The sequence below is a fragment of the Trichechus manatus genome, unplaced genomic scaffold (assembly GCF_000243295.1).
Source record: "Trichechus manatus latirostris isolate Lorelei unplaced genomic scaffold, TriManLat1.0 scaffold00091, whole genome shotgun sequence".
In the NCBI taxonomy this organism is placed as follows: Eukaryota; Metazoa; Chordata; class Mammalia; order Sirenia; family Trichechidae; genus Trichechus; species Trichechus manatus.
The window spans coordinates 1175574-1189853 of NW_004444027.1; the positions used below are offsets into that span (position 1 = coordinate 1175574).

At 39.6% G+C, this 14280-nt stretch overlaps 2 protein-coding genes across 2 annotated transcripts in view; one reads left to right on the forward strand and one right to left on the reverse strand.

The window, feature by feature from the left end:
• Nucleotides 1-5652, forward strand: part of DOCK5 (dedicator of cytokinesis 5) — a 218797-nt gene extending 213145 nt beyond the window's left edge. Inside the window, exon 46 of the mRNA XM_023736758.1 lies at nt 232-5652. Within this exon, the coding sequence (XP_023592526.1) occupies nt 232-336 (105 nt within the window). The 3' untranslated portion in view covers nt 337-5652. The remainder of the gene's footprint in view (nt 1-231) is intronic.
• On the reverse strand, nt 5648-11386 carry GNRH1 (gonadotropin releasing hormone 1). Its single transcript, XM_004382167.2, has 3 exons — nt 11063-11386; nt 9153-9248; nt 5648-8114 (listed from the first exon to the last, which is right to left on the reverse strand). The coding sequence occupies exons 1-3, from the start codon at nt 11213-11215 to the stop codon at nt 8073-8075; spliced, it is 291 nt and encodes a 96-aa protein (XP_004382224.1). The 5' UTR covers nt 11216-11386; the 3' UTR covers nt 5648-8072.
• Between the last annotated feature and the right edge of the window lie 2894 nt (nt 11387-14280).

Consider the following 14280-nt stretch of genomic DNA (forward strand, 5'->3'; position numbering starts at 1 on the left):
TATGTGTATGTAGGTATGTGTGTGGGGAGGTAGGTGTGTGTGTGTGCATGTGTTGTCTGTTTAGATCAAGGAGAATGAAGCAGGACAAATCATTTTCCTTTTCAACTTGCAGGGGCTGTGTAGATAAACTCTGATCAGTTAAAAGCTAAAGCAGGATGTGGGGAATGTGGAGGAGAAGGCTGAATTGGGAAGATAACACTGATTTCTAATTTCATATGTCTGCTCCCTCAGATTGCTCCCCCACTACCTGTCCGAAGAGAAGCCAAAGCCCCACCTCCACCACCTCCAAAAGCTCGGAAATCTGTCATACCTTCTTCTGAGCCTGGATCTCAATAAGGATCTTGTTCTCTCTGGAACTGAGTGCCTTTGACAGCTGATACCTGAGAATTGGCCTCCAGAGGCCAGGGTCCTCACTGCACGGGGCAGGCTCCCTGCTGACTGATCTTTCTGATCTGGGATAATGCTCACCAGCTCAAAGTCTGGGTTTTTTATTTTGAGAGCTTCTCTTTGATGATGTGTAAGGCCATGCCACATCTCCTCCAGTCCACATGGAATTCCAGAATTGGCCATGCTCTGTGTGTTTCTCAAAGGAGAGAGCTCCTTCACTATTATTAACTTTTAACCTCCAGCGCAGAACCAATGGGGACTACAAAAGCCTGGATAGTTATTCTGCAGTGGTGGTGAAGCTACCCCATTAACCTACTCATTGGAGGTATTTCTTGCTTTGCTTCTGAAAAGCTATGCTTGAGATTTAGTTTCTTTTCTCACATAGGCATACTGTATCCCATATAGCATATTGGAAGAGACTAATATCAAGTACATTTGGATAGCCAAAATAATAATATTGTTCTAATGTCTACTGTGTCTCCTTTGAGGAAAAGAACACACATTTTTAATGGAGATTGGCTGCTGTCGGTTATGAATGTCTATCATTATTGAAAAAGCATGGACTCAGACGTGGGCTCTGAGCTCTTGCAACCCACCCCCACTCACTTGTGACATGGGAAGCTGCCCTCCTGGGAGTCCATTACACTCCTGGGTAACAGCCCTCACTGCTCCCTTGTACTAAGGCTTCCTTTGGAGCTCTTCCATTTGCACACACAGAGTCCTCTTGTTACCTCCTCTGATCTCAAGTCGCTGGATATAAGGGACTTAGAAGCCTGGGTTCAAACACTTCTTTTCCAGATCCCATTTAGATGCCTGGTGGCCCCAGTCTGCTTCCTGATTGTACCCTGGAGGATTCAGTGCAATACTTCCCCTTAATTATTTATTCCTCTTGATGGTGGAATTAATTTGATCACTTGTTAATGGTACTAATGTAAGTACTCCTTTCAGAAGAAAAAAAGGGGTGATTTAGATTTTAGATGATCAAATATTATATACACATACATAAACAGCCATACAAAGTTATAGACATTTTGAGCTGGAAAGGCCTTAAAGGTCATAAAAACATTCATTTTATGGATAAGGAAATTGAGGCCAAATAGAAACTTATACTACAGGTTCTGACTAATTGCCCAGCTTGCTGACAGGCTATAGCAGATAACACTTAGATGGAGAAGACACCCCTGACAAGCTCTTTAATACCTGTCCCTCCAAAAAACCAAATCTGTTGCCCTTGAGTCGATTCCAACTCATAGTGACCCTATAGAACAGAGTGGAACTGCGCCATAGAGCTTCCACGGAGCAGCTGGTAGATTCCAGCTGCCAACCTTTTGGTTAGCAGGTGAACACTTAACCACTGCACAACCAAGGCTCTGTCTATCCATAGTTGGAACAATATTTGAAATGTCACAGATATTTCTATAATACTTGGGTATTTATGGTAAAGTTGAATTTTTTTTTTTAACTGTGAATCTCCTAAGTCAAAATACAGAGAAACTCACCAGGAATGTCTTCCACCGCTTGCCTAATCCTCAGAGTAGAAGGAGCAGAGAAAGAGATTTCAGAGGCTAAGTTGTCAGCAATGAGAATTTGGATTTGCCTACCCAACTCTTTGTTTTTATGCCTTGTTTCACCACCACCCCTTTTAGGAAAGACATTCGAGCTCATCGCAAGGATCAGGGAACCAGAAACCTCTGAGACTTATCTAGCATTACTCAAGAAATTAGTATTCATATTCTAGAAGTGGTGTGGAAAGGCTTATTCTTCACCCCCATCACGAAAACCTACAATGAAGTATAATGGAAAGAACATGGGCTTTGGAATTAAATTTGTTTGATTTCAAATCCCAGCTATGTCATCTATTAACTTGACAAATTCACACACATTGTTTGAAATTCTCTGAGCTTTCATTTCCTCACCTTTCAAAATGGGGATAATATCTCTCACACAGGTTGTCAAATTGGTAGATACTCCCAAAATGTTCCTTTCTTTTCTCTGCTAGACCCGAGTAGGATCTGGAACTCTCTGAGAGCATTACAGATACTCTTTTTTATTTTCCCAAGGGAAACTGGAAGGTTGTGCAGGTTAACTCTGCACATACAGGCCCTCTTCAGAAGATGGCATCTTTTGGAGCCTTTTATGTAACTTTTGGCTAGGGACAAAATGTTACAAGAATTGAAGAGGGTTTTAAGTAGAAAGAACGCAAGCCCTGTAGAGAAAAAAGGAGGGAACAGAACGAATATGCAGGGCTTATGTGGAACCTGGAGCAACTTCTGAGAAGCTGCCTGTCAGCAGTATGCCTCACCCTGCTTTCAGGCTGTCATTAGAAAGATACAAACTGGGTCATGAAAAACGCAAAACCTCTAGCCTTTCCTTTGAGAACAGTGGGAGTGAGCCCATCCATGCCTGATCTCGGAGCAGAGTCTATGGAAATCTGATACCTCAGGGCCCAGGTGCCTTCCCCTGTATTATATAACATTATTCCATATGATCCCCTTTCCACATTAATGGAAATAATAGTTTCACTCTTTCCTGAACCCAAAGAATTCCAGGTAATGTTGTGGAATAATAAATCACAGAGGACTTTGGGAGGTTCACCTCGTTGGGAAGCCATTGGGTAGGAGAGTAATATTTGACAAAACGTCATAAATAATGTCTGTCCTGAAGTCGAAGAGGAAGACTACAAAAGAAATGCCTTCTGATTGATGACACTAAATATAGGAGAAATGAGAGGGAGAGAAAGGAGAAAGAACCCAGTCTTTACTTTTCCTTGCTAAAGAGTCTGTAATGTTATAAGAATTGAAATAAGCCCTAGAATTATCACAACCTCTATGAATATTGGTTCTTTATGTAGGTTTTTTTCTTTCTCTTTTTGAAATCTTTTCTCTCTGTGTTGGTGACTTGTCTTGATTTGAGGTTTGTTTTTTTTTTTTCCTCAAGAATTATTTCATTCAAATATATCAAGCTGTTAGTGAATGCCAGACACTGTATTAGACCCTCAGGATGTGGCTGTTCCATATGTTCAATGGAAACAGCCTCCGTATACAAAGACAGTTCACTCTGGTTTGCTGTGGGATTGCAACGTGAGTGATATGAAATGAAACTAAAACCCACGTAAGCCTGGCGGGGCCGAGTGTTGGTCCCCCCTCTTGCACCTTCACCCTTTGACTCCCCAGTTGCAGTCATTGTCTCCTATTAAAAACTGAAAAAGGACTGACCCAACCATACTGCAAATCCCTAAGATAAAGTAGGGTTTGAGATAGCAGTCTGCCTTTGTTAACTCTTTCCAAGCTGCACAAGTCATTCCCTTCTAGCTGCCCCAGATCATGGGACGATTTCTTATTTTAAAATTGAGACATAATTTACATACAAAAACCTGTTGCCATCGAGTCAATTCTGACTCATATGACCCTATAGGACAGAATAAAACTGCCCCATAGAGTTTCCAAGGAGCAGCTGGTGGATTCGAACGGCCAGCCTTTTGGTTAGCAGCCAAGTGCTTAACCACTGCGTCACCAGGGTTCCAACTTACATGAGGTAAGGTACAAAAATCTTAGGGGTACAGGATGAATTTTTACATATGTATACACCCACGTCACCACCTCACAGATGAAGACGTAGACTATTTTCAGCACCACAGAAAGTTCCCTTGTGCCCATGGTGCCGTTTTATAAAAGATATTTAGAAGGCCCTTCGAATTTGTGCCTTTGTTCTCCCTTCTCAGTTGTAAAAAAGAGATGGGTGGAGGGAACCTCACCATCAACACAGAACAAGACTATAAAGACTATACCTTTTGGCACGTCAAGGTGTAGCCCCTCGGTCTCTGTTTCCTCATCTGTAAAAAAAAATATTTGAGGCTAGATGATTTTTGGAATCCTTCCAGCCCTTGCTTGCTTTTACTCTAAGTGAATGAAAAAGAGAAGGAGAGTCAGTAGGAAACTAAGTTTCTGTATAATGACTTTTAGATCCACACACTAGAATCTTTCTGCTTTTCATCCCAGCTTGTTGCTTTGACCCTGGCATACCCTGGGTCTTAAGAAAGATCAAAAGATCTATGGGCATTAAAATTATGAATATACCTGTTACATCCAGGACACATTGAAATATGTATGACACCAGTTACCATATTTCTCTGCAACAACTTTATAAACTATCACTTTCATGATAGTCTTCAGCCTTCACTAGTCTGGCCACTGTATCTAGACATTCAGTTCATGTTAATAATCATATCTCCCTTCCCCATATCATTTCTGAAGTTGATAAATATCACTTCCTTGGAAGCTTTCAGCTATATGTCTCGTTTTTAAAATTACATCAGAAACAGTAAGTTCCTCTTTGGGTGGGTTGAAGGTTGAACCTTTGGTTCTGATCTACAAACAGAAAAAGTTTTCCATTCAGGTTGATTATATACTTAGAATCCAACCAAAACTGATCTCCAGTAGACCCTGCCCAAACTCATCTATTATGTGTTGTGAGTTGTTCGTCCAAACTTCTTCATAAGCTCCTTTGCCATGATTTTGTAAATAGTTGGGTTTCAAACATGACAGTTGGAAGATACATGCATTGAAGTAGAAGAATTTTTGTTCAGATTTGCTGTTATTTATTTTTTAAATTAAAAATGAAAATGTATTTTAAAGTTTATTGTGCAGTTTGTTTATTACCTTTATATTAATGAAATGAAATCACTCCTGAACTTTCTCGTTTTTCCTTGTGGACACCTTTATGACCCATCACACCCAGAGTTCTCGCCAGTTTCCTCCCTGTTAGTTTAAACTTGTACTGTGTGAAGTCATGGAGTCATCTTTGCCCAGAAGTAACGAAAACTATAAACCATCTGGTTCTTTTCCCTCCTTGCATCCATCCTTTTGGCATCGGAACTGACTGGGTTTGATAATAGCAATTCATTTACTACACATAGGTCCCATTTCTTTGCTCATTCACTGCAGATAACTAGGCAGAGGTAAAGGAAGTTAGAGGCTAAAAGGAGTGTCTTAATAATTTACATGGGAAGGATGGGAATGATTCTCAAACTTGAACATTAATATCACCTGGGGGGGAGGCCACACCCCAGACCAATTAGAATCTTGGGGGAGGGTGGGGGAGTGAAGAGTGGAAACCAGGCATCAGGCATCAGTATTTCTTTTAAATCTCCCCAGGTTACCCCATTACTAGGCTAAGGTGGAGAACCACTGCCTTACAGGAAATACAACTTTAGAAAAGTGGTGTTGAAGGCAGGTTTTGTAAAATCCTTGTTGGTAGTGGGTCAGGTTGGAGAGAGGGAGCAGCCTCAGTTCAGTCAGTGTAGCTCCACTGTTTTAAGTACGGGGCTTATGCTTAAGATTTTTAAGAAGTGTTGCAGTGCTTTAAAGCATTTGCAATCTTTTGCTTTTTAGAGCAATAATGTTCCACTGTCTGTACATAAGAATCACTGGGATGCTTGTTTAAAGTGCAAGCTGCTTGGGCCCCAGAGAATATGATTCAGTAGGGCTAGAGAATCTTTTTGATCTAGAGTTGCCTTTGAGAAACACGGACATATTCCACTGTCAAGATCTGCATGTGCTATTAACGAAAGCAATGTTAATGGCTTTTTTCCTAGTCGTCTCTAGGCTACTACAACTTCTGAAACCTTTGCTAAAATTATCTATTTTATTTTCAAGCCATTCTAATTCCTTTTTGCTACTGGATATTTTAAAGCTGTATAAATGAGAACTTACTAAACGCAATATTTGACATTTTCTTTTTCTTTATTTCAAAAGGCTGCAGACTTTTTTTGAAGCTACATGCATGAGTTCTTCAGAGGCAGTAAAAAGTTTATAATTTTAATAAAGGAGCCATTACTGTACTAGAAGGAAAGGGGGCCATTTTCACTCTTCCCTTTCGTCATTTGGGCCATTTGAGAATCAAGTACCCAACATGCTCACTTAAGTTGCGTACCACTGGATGCCTCTAACACCAGCATCAGGCAGCTGGATGAGCATCTTTGTGTCACATCCGGGGGGCCCACAGCTGGCTCCAAAGAAATTGTCCGAAGACAAGCTTTTGGCAAAGGACTGTAAATGGGAAGTATAAATTAAATGGGTGTGCTATTTTCTTTTTTAGTGTGTTAACTAATGTAAAGATTGTCAATCTGAGTGATTTGGCACATGCAAGCCTCTCGTCCTGCCTTCTAAGTATTGATTAATGAAATAACGTAGGTCTGCATTTTATCCCGTAACTGCCTAATTTTATTAAAGTGGGAGTCAGGAAGTTCCTTGATTCGCTTTTAGCAATTCCTCAAAGATGTTTGGCAAATATAGCATTGTGCAAATGGCAAATATTTGTATTAAAAGGGGAGTCCCTCTGCCACCACCCCACGGAGTGTTTCTGACCATTGTAAAAATTTGTCACCACAAGTCCTGGCCTTTTTTTTTGAGGTGGTGGTGTTGGGGGCAGTAGGTTCCATTTCATTGAAAGAGGACAAAGGGTCTTGGTCTTTGCCGTGTAAGTATAGGCACAGTTCGTCACTGTACCATAGTACCACTCTACCAGTGACATGGGGCAAGTTATCTGAAATTTGATTCTTTTCAAATGGTCATCTCATACTCATTTGGAAGTTATAAGCATAAATGAAAATATTAGTACCACACTGTCTGTGACCTCATGGAGAAATGGTCACCTGAAAAACCGTGTTGACATATGAGCCTCAGTGTCCTGTTTCAGCTTCAAAGGACAAAATAACTTGTCTTCCAAAGTCAGCTTCCATTGGCTGCTCATAGTGCAAAGTAAAAGCACTGAACATGGAAACAGATGGTACTGAGTGAGTTTCTTAAATTCTCTGAGCCCCAGTTTCTTCATTTTAAAGTGAAGGCTATAATACCTTTCAAAGGTTGTTATGAGGATTCATGAGAATATTTATGCACATATCTAGCACAAAGCTTGACACTGGTCTTTATGGAGAGTAAATAGTGGTAGTGCTGTTTGGCCAGGGAATTTGGGATCACCTGAATCCTGTCTCCAACTAACTCTGTCTGCCATAGCATTTCTCAAGGGAAATACCATCAAGATCAGGCAGTAAACACTCCATTATTTTTAGGCCTTGGTGCCAACCCTCAGTGTGTACCACTTGTTCTGGTGAACTTGGATAGTCCATGGCCAGGACTAGGAGCTGTGAGAGGCTTCCTTCCTCCTAGGCCTCACTCAAATTCCAGTTGATTTTCTAAGGGATTGGAGACAACCTGGGGAGGGAACTTCTTTCCCAGTGAGAGGAAACCTTGGCAATAGCCCTATCTTATTTATGCAGAGTGGGGTCAAAGTTTCGGTTAAAATCCCATAGGAAACTGGCTAAATCCACTCTCTTGGCCTTGACCAATATATAGCTGTTCTCTTCCTTATAGATGCAGGGCAAGAGTGGACGAGAACCATGAGATACCTTTGGTCAAAAATAGACACATCTCATCTCCCTTGCCATCTGTCGCCTGCAGACCCACCTGGAGTGCTCCCTTTGGTGGGCTTACAATGTCTCTTTCCCATCAGAGCTCTGAGATAGAGGAAGATTGAACACTTAAACCACTTTATTCACAACACAGCACTTCATTATGAAATATGTGCACTTGGTGTGAGAATTTCTGAAATTCTTACAATTTACAGATATTAAATGGGGTACAAATTTCAATGTCAGAATTAAATGTTGCCAATCCTGGCTCATGGATTTAAATCTTCTTCTGCCCAGTTTCCTCTTCGATCAGACTTTCCTGAAAAAAATATGAGCAACAAATACATCAAGGGTGATTTAACTAGCTGAAACTCATTACATTTTGGACATTTAATTTCTAAAGTGTCTATATAAAATGGACAGGTTTGCTTGTCTTGTACACTAGAAAATGCTAGAGAGATGACAGATCATGTCTTTTTCAGTTTTATAAACATAAAATCTACATTAACAATTTGAGTAGGGGGGTAAGGAAGGAGGGTGAAAGAGGATCTGCTTAATCAGTTTACTATTAACCCAGCCTTTGCTTCAATTCCTCCTTTCTAATGGCAGGTTGGGGAAGTTCACTGCTTGCCATTATTTTTATCATACAGTGAGCAGGATTAGAAAAGGAAAGGAAATGAACATGTCTGTCCATTTTTCTCTCTGTTTTGTGAATATGGAAGTTGAAGTCACCGGTGAGAATGAGATGGTAACTTATCTTTGTATGTGATTTATTCAGGCTTTCCCTGCTCCTGGGCATTAGAGTGGTAGATTTCCATTTTGGGTGGAAATTTGGAGATAGCCATACTCCAGTCAGAAAAATGCAATCAAATCTGTGGCGCTGAATTATAAATTAACTAGTTTGAATTTTTTTTTTTAATTCCAAAAGAAGAATAAATAAACCCTAGCACTATTTCTGACGTCTACATTCCCGAGGGTTCTCGGAAATGATGTCACACCAAGAACAATTGAAGAATCGGATGGAATGATGTGGATTAGCCGAGAGTCGAATAGTCTAAGGGATTTGATTTGAACAGACTTGAAGAACTGGCATAATAGCAGTGGGAAGAAATTTGTCAGTCCTTCCAAAGGTTAGAGCCAAGATTTTAGCAGATGAAGGTTACAGAAAGATTTCAATTCAAGAAAGGAAAAAAAAAAAAGTTGCAAATACTAGTGTTATCTAACCACTGAAATAGTGAGGGCCCTATCACAGGAGTCAGGAGGGTAGGCCCTGCAGTGGATGGGAGAAAGTTGTCCTAAGTGGTACCCAAGGACCTTTCCATCTCTGAAGAGGTGTGTTATTGTCACTGGAACTCACCAGAGCTCGTTTCAAGTCCCTGAGGGGAGAATACAGCTGGTGAATGGTGCATTCGAAGCGTTGAGGTTCTGCTAGTTGATCAACCTCTTTAGCTATCTGAAGAAAAAGAATGTGATTCTTGGAGATAAAGAAATGAAATAGTATTTTCAAAAGAGATTAACTGAGAAACAGCACCTTCTTCCTTCAACCCCTATGGGGAAAAGAAAAATGGCCAGCAGAAAGTGAGGTCAAAAGTGTTGTGGGACTAAGTGCTGTCACTCTGGTCTGGGGAAGTTGGATTGGGATGGGACTTCAAGGACGTGGATCCAGAATCGGGCATTTTTAGATTCGTGTGGGGTTCTGCAGATAACGGAGATAAGGAGATAAAGAGACAACATTTTCTCCTTAGAGATTATGAGAGTAAAGTACTTTGGCAATCATGAAGAGAGGGTATACAAAAAATTACTAGAGATTATAGTTATTAAGAGCCCCGGTGGTGCAGTGGTTAAGCACTCGACTGCTAAACGAAAGGTCTGCAGTTCAAACTCACTAGTCACTCCCCGGGAGAAAGATGTGGCAGTCTGCTTTCATAAAGATTATGGCCTTGGACACCCTATGGGGTAGTTCTACTCTGTCTTACAGGGTCACTATAGGTCGGAGTCAACTCTATGGCAACAAGTTTTTTTTGGTTGCAGTTATGAATGGAATTCATGTTAATTTTTTAGTTTTTACTAAGTATTTCATGTTTAAATGAAAGCTGCTTCACATAATCTGCAGAGAAATTTCAGATTCTAGGGCTTCTTTATTTAAAACTGTTATCTTTATTATTTCTCCAAAAAGAGATATTTCTTTTCAATGAAAATTAAATATTTTTCCATTTATCTAGCCAGTGTTTTGTTCTTTCTCATCCTTACCCTATGTTACATGTCCCAGCCCTGAGTCACTCATCCTTTAGGGCCTAGTTTGTATCTTGTACACTTAAAAAAAAAAAAAAAGCAAAACTGATTTTTATTAATCAACTAACATTCTTCTTATTAAACAACTCACATATATGCCCTCTTTTGTAATCCTCACACAACCCTGAGAAGTCTGACTTTACAGATAAGAAATAAAGAACCCCATGTTAATGCTGGTACTAGCTGTTAAGTTTCTGTCAAGTCTATTCCAACTCATGGCGACCTCCTGTGTCGCAGAGTAGAACTGCTCCATAGGGTTTTCAAGGCCATGAACTTTCAGAAGGAGATCTCCAGGCCTGTCTTCCATAGTGCCTCTGGGTAGATTCGAACTGCCAACCTTCCGGGTAGTAGTCGAGGAATTAACCATTTGCGCCACCCAGGGACTCCCTTGCTGGTGCTAGTACTATATTCTAACTTATATGAAATAAAATCCAGCATGTTTTCCACTATACTACTTTTTCTTCTTGAACTTGCTAACGCCTGTACTCTGGTAGTCTTCAATTTCTCTGCTTAAATGCTCCTATCAGTAAGAAAATTGTAGGGCATGAACCCTTGATAAGGATATTTATTTAAAAATTATAAAAATGTAATAGACATTTTTAAAAGATGAGATAGGAAAAAAAAAGCATAAATTAGAAGTTATAATTTTTTTTCCAACCCTCAATGAATCATCTTGCACTCAGACACTCCATCCTATTGTTTCTAATTCCTTTGATGATTCTTTATACTCAGCATAAGACACACTATCTTGCACTTGTTACTATATTCTCTTGGAATTTTTCCTGCTCTTTGTTTCATTTGCTCCTGTCTGAATTGAAAGTAGGAATAGGACTTCTACTTTTTAGGTGTCTTGTCTCCCTCGGATTCTTAGGGGAGAGCCTAGGGGAGTGCCTTTGGGCACATAGTGGATATTTAACTTATTTAAACAAAACGAATCTAATAAGCTGCCGTATTTTGAAGCTGAGAGAAACTTACCTCTTGGAAAGAATCAATTAAATTTTCAGCATTTCTCTTTCCTCCAGGGCGCAATCCATAGGACCAGTGTTGGCTGGAGCTGCCCACCACACATAAAGTCAGCAGAATAAGTCCAACTAGGAGTTTTGGAATCGGCTCCATTCTAAGGAACATCAACGTGCTATCAAAATAGACCCAGACTGGGTTGAGTAAAAAACAAAGACCTCATTAGTGAAAAGCCTAATCTTTGTATCCCCTAATCCTGCAGATGATGTAAGAATCATCTACAAATTTCAGACAAGGACACTGAAACACAGAGACAGCCACTTGCATGCCTTGAGTTCCCTGGCTATTTGGGGACAAAAGTCAGTACTTTAAATTCACATATTTCAGTATTATTTCCACTCTAGGTATTCAATCAATGAGTCAATACAAAAAAAATCTGGCTTCTAACATACCTATCAGAACAAAAATTATTTGACTTTTACAGGAAACTATTCATTTTAATGTTTATAAAATTCTTTATGCTAAATTTTCATAATGGAACTGAAATTGAACATGTAGGCGACCAGTCAACGTAGAAGAAAAGTACCTTATGTTTAAAATATTTTCTAAATATTTAGGTCATTTTTTTTCAAGAGTTGAGAGAAGAAGGTGCTGTTTCTCAACCTCTTTGGAACATAGAATATTTAAAAATATGTAAAACAGAGAGGCTTTTTTTTTGTTGTTTATATTCTGCAAAAGAAAAAAATAGAAAACTAACAAAAGCCTTCCAAATCCAAACCCTATGATTTATTCCTTCTCAAGTTCACCTTTTTGCCTTAACATTTTCCCTCCTGTGAATTGGTTTTCAACTGTATCATTCCTGAGGTTAAAACAAACAAACAAACAAACTGAGCCATCTGCTCTGAAAAGTAGCCCCTACTAAGAATCTTTGGTTAATATAAAGTTATTTGACATAAAGTGGCTATACGGCGGGACTAATTACATTCTGCTGAGGGTCTGTCCTCTAGTCTTCCAAGCTTTACTGCTGGCTGGACCATCTGTGAGAGTCAGAAAGGATTCAACACAGTTCAAAGCATGAAGTCCCACACCAGATGCCTCTCTGGCCAAGGGTGCCTCTAATTATCTAATGAAATGTGGGATTCTCACAAAGAGTCTTCAAATTAATTTTTATTTGATGGGGGAAGAAGCTAAAGACAAAATCAAATACTGGTCAATAAGGGGTTGCAGTTCCCAAAAGGCTGGCTCTCTGTGGCCGGTGGTGACAAGGACCAGTGAAGGACATGGTTTCTTTAGATACCTAGATACCATCACACCTGAATTTAATCCTTAAGGTAAAATGCCCTATAGACATACAATAGCATGCAATCAAAAAAAAGAAAAGAAAGTGCTAGAAATACAAAGCATTTTACCTGTTTGGAGACAAAGGGCCAAAAGAATCCCCAACTTCCTTCAGAGTGTACTGAGTACTGGTACTTTTCATTTTCCTGTATTCCCTTTTTATATGAAATTTTCTAGGACATTGCAATCTTTCCTGCTGGTAAATTATATTGTACATGGACTATGTTTTTTTTTTCTAATGGTAATTTTTTAATCCGCACATAAAGCTCTTTAATGGTGTTTGTAATTGGAACGTTCCCTGGTGTATCCGTTAAATTTACTTAAACCTAGCCATTAAAACCTCAGCTAAGACCTTTATAGCTGATGCCACAATTCAAAGAGATTAAAATCTAGCTAGTTTGGTTTCCCTTGAGTAAATTAGCAGACCAATCAAGAGTGCAAGGAAAATAGGTGTCTTAGATTAAGTGAGCTTAAATGCACACATAAAAAGTTTCACCAGGGAGGTCATGTAATATATATAGAAATAAGTTGACTCAAGATACCTAGGCGCTGGGCCCAGCTCTTAGATTCCTCATTTGTAAAAAGAGAGATTTAGCCCAGATGATCATAGAGTTGCTTCCAGTTTTAAAAATCTGATTTATAGATAATAATAATAAAGTGATTATTGGCAATCAATGTACTAATGCACTTCATGTGCAGCCACCACCTGTCAGTGGAGGATTGTATGTTGCTATGATGCTAACAGGTTTCAGCAGAGCTTCCAGACTAAGACAGACTAGGAAGAAAGGCCTAGTGATCTACTTCTGAAAATCAGTCTGCAACCAATCATAGGAGTGGTGCAGGACCAGGCAATGTTTCCTTTCTATTGTGCATGGGTCTCCATGAGTCAGGGCCTCACTAAATGGCAGCTAACAACAACAGCCAAGCTCATATGGGATCCTAAAGAGTGTGAGGTTTGAAAATTCCTCAGTTTCCTATCCAAGTTTCCCTCCTTCACTTATTTTGAAAGTCTTGGACAGCACCAAAACAAAGATGGGGAGAAACACTGTAGTTAGAGTACTACACACTAAGAGTGGCACAAACGGTTTAAGCACTTGATTACTACCCAAGAGGTTGGCGGTTAGAACCCACCCAGAGATCCCTCAGGATACAAGGAGGGGATCTGCTTCTGAAAGAACTCAGCTTTGAAGATCCCATGGAGAAGTTGTACTCTACACACATGCAGTCACCATGAGTCAAAATCAATTCAACAGCAACTAGCAACAAGAGCGAGACTACATAGAGCAGATTTAAGTCAACAGTTCAACTCATTTCAGTAGATGTTTATTGAATATGCAATATTGAATATTAATATGTAAATCACTGTGCTAAGAGCAGTGCGAGTGCAGATGAGAAATAATGGCTACATGGCATGTGAATACGACCAACTCCACTCATTATGACCACTCTGTAAAGTGGGTATCATTATCTCAATTTTATAGATGTTCCATCATCCCAGCAGTGTGACCTAGGACACATTGTTTACACACGTTTACACATCTCTGAGTCTCACTCAGTACAAGTATTAAAAAAAGAGAACTATTACTCTTCTGCATTTATTTGAATGCATGATTGCCCTCCCCTAATCTCCCATGGACTATAATCCCATTACAGTTAAGGATCCCATCTTGTTTATTTTTTTTTAATTTTTTTATCATTGTAGTTTAAATGAAGTTTACATTTCAAGTTAGTCTCCCACAAAAATTTATACATACATTGTTATGTGACCCTAATTGCTGTCCCCATACTATGACAGCACACTCCTCCTTTCCACCCGATTCCCCATGTCCATTCAACAAGTTCCTAATCCTCTCTCCCTTCCCATCTCACCTCCAGACAGAAGCTGCCCATTTAGT

Coding starts and splice junctions, on each gene's coding strand:
- GNRH1 (XM_004382167.2), bottom strand. CDS start 11,215: ATGTTCCTTAGAATGGAGCCGATTCCAAAACTCCTAGTTGGACTTATT. Junction 9,249..11,062: donor TAATTGATTCTTTCCAAGAG/GTAAGTTTCTCT, acceptor CTTTTTCTTCAG/ATAGCTAAAGAGGTTGATCA. Junction 8,115..9,152: donor GGGACTTGAAACGAGCTCTG/GTGAGTTCCAGT, acceptor TATTTTTTTCAG/GAAAGTCTGATCGAAGAGGA.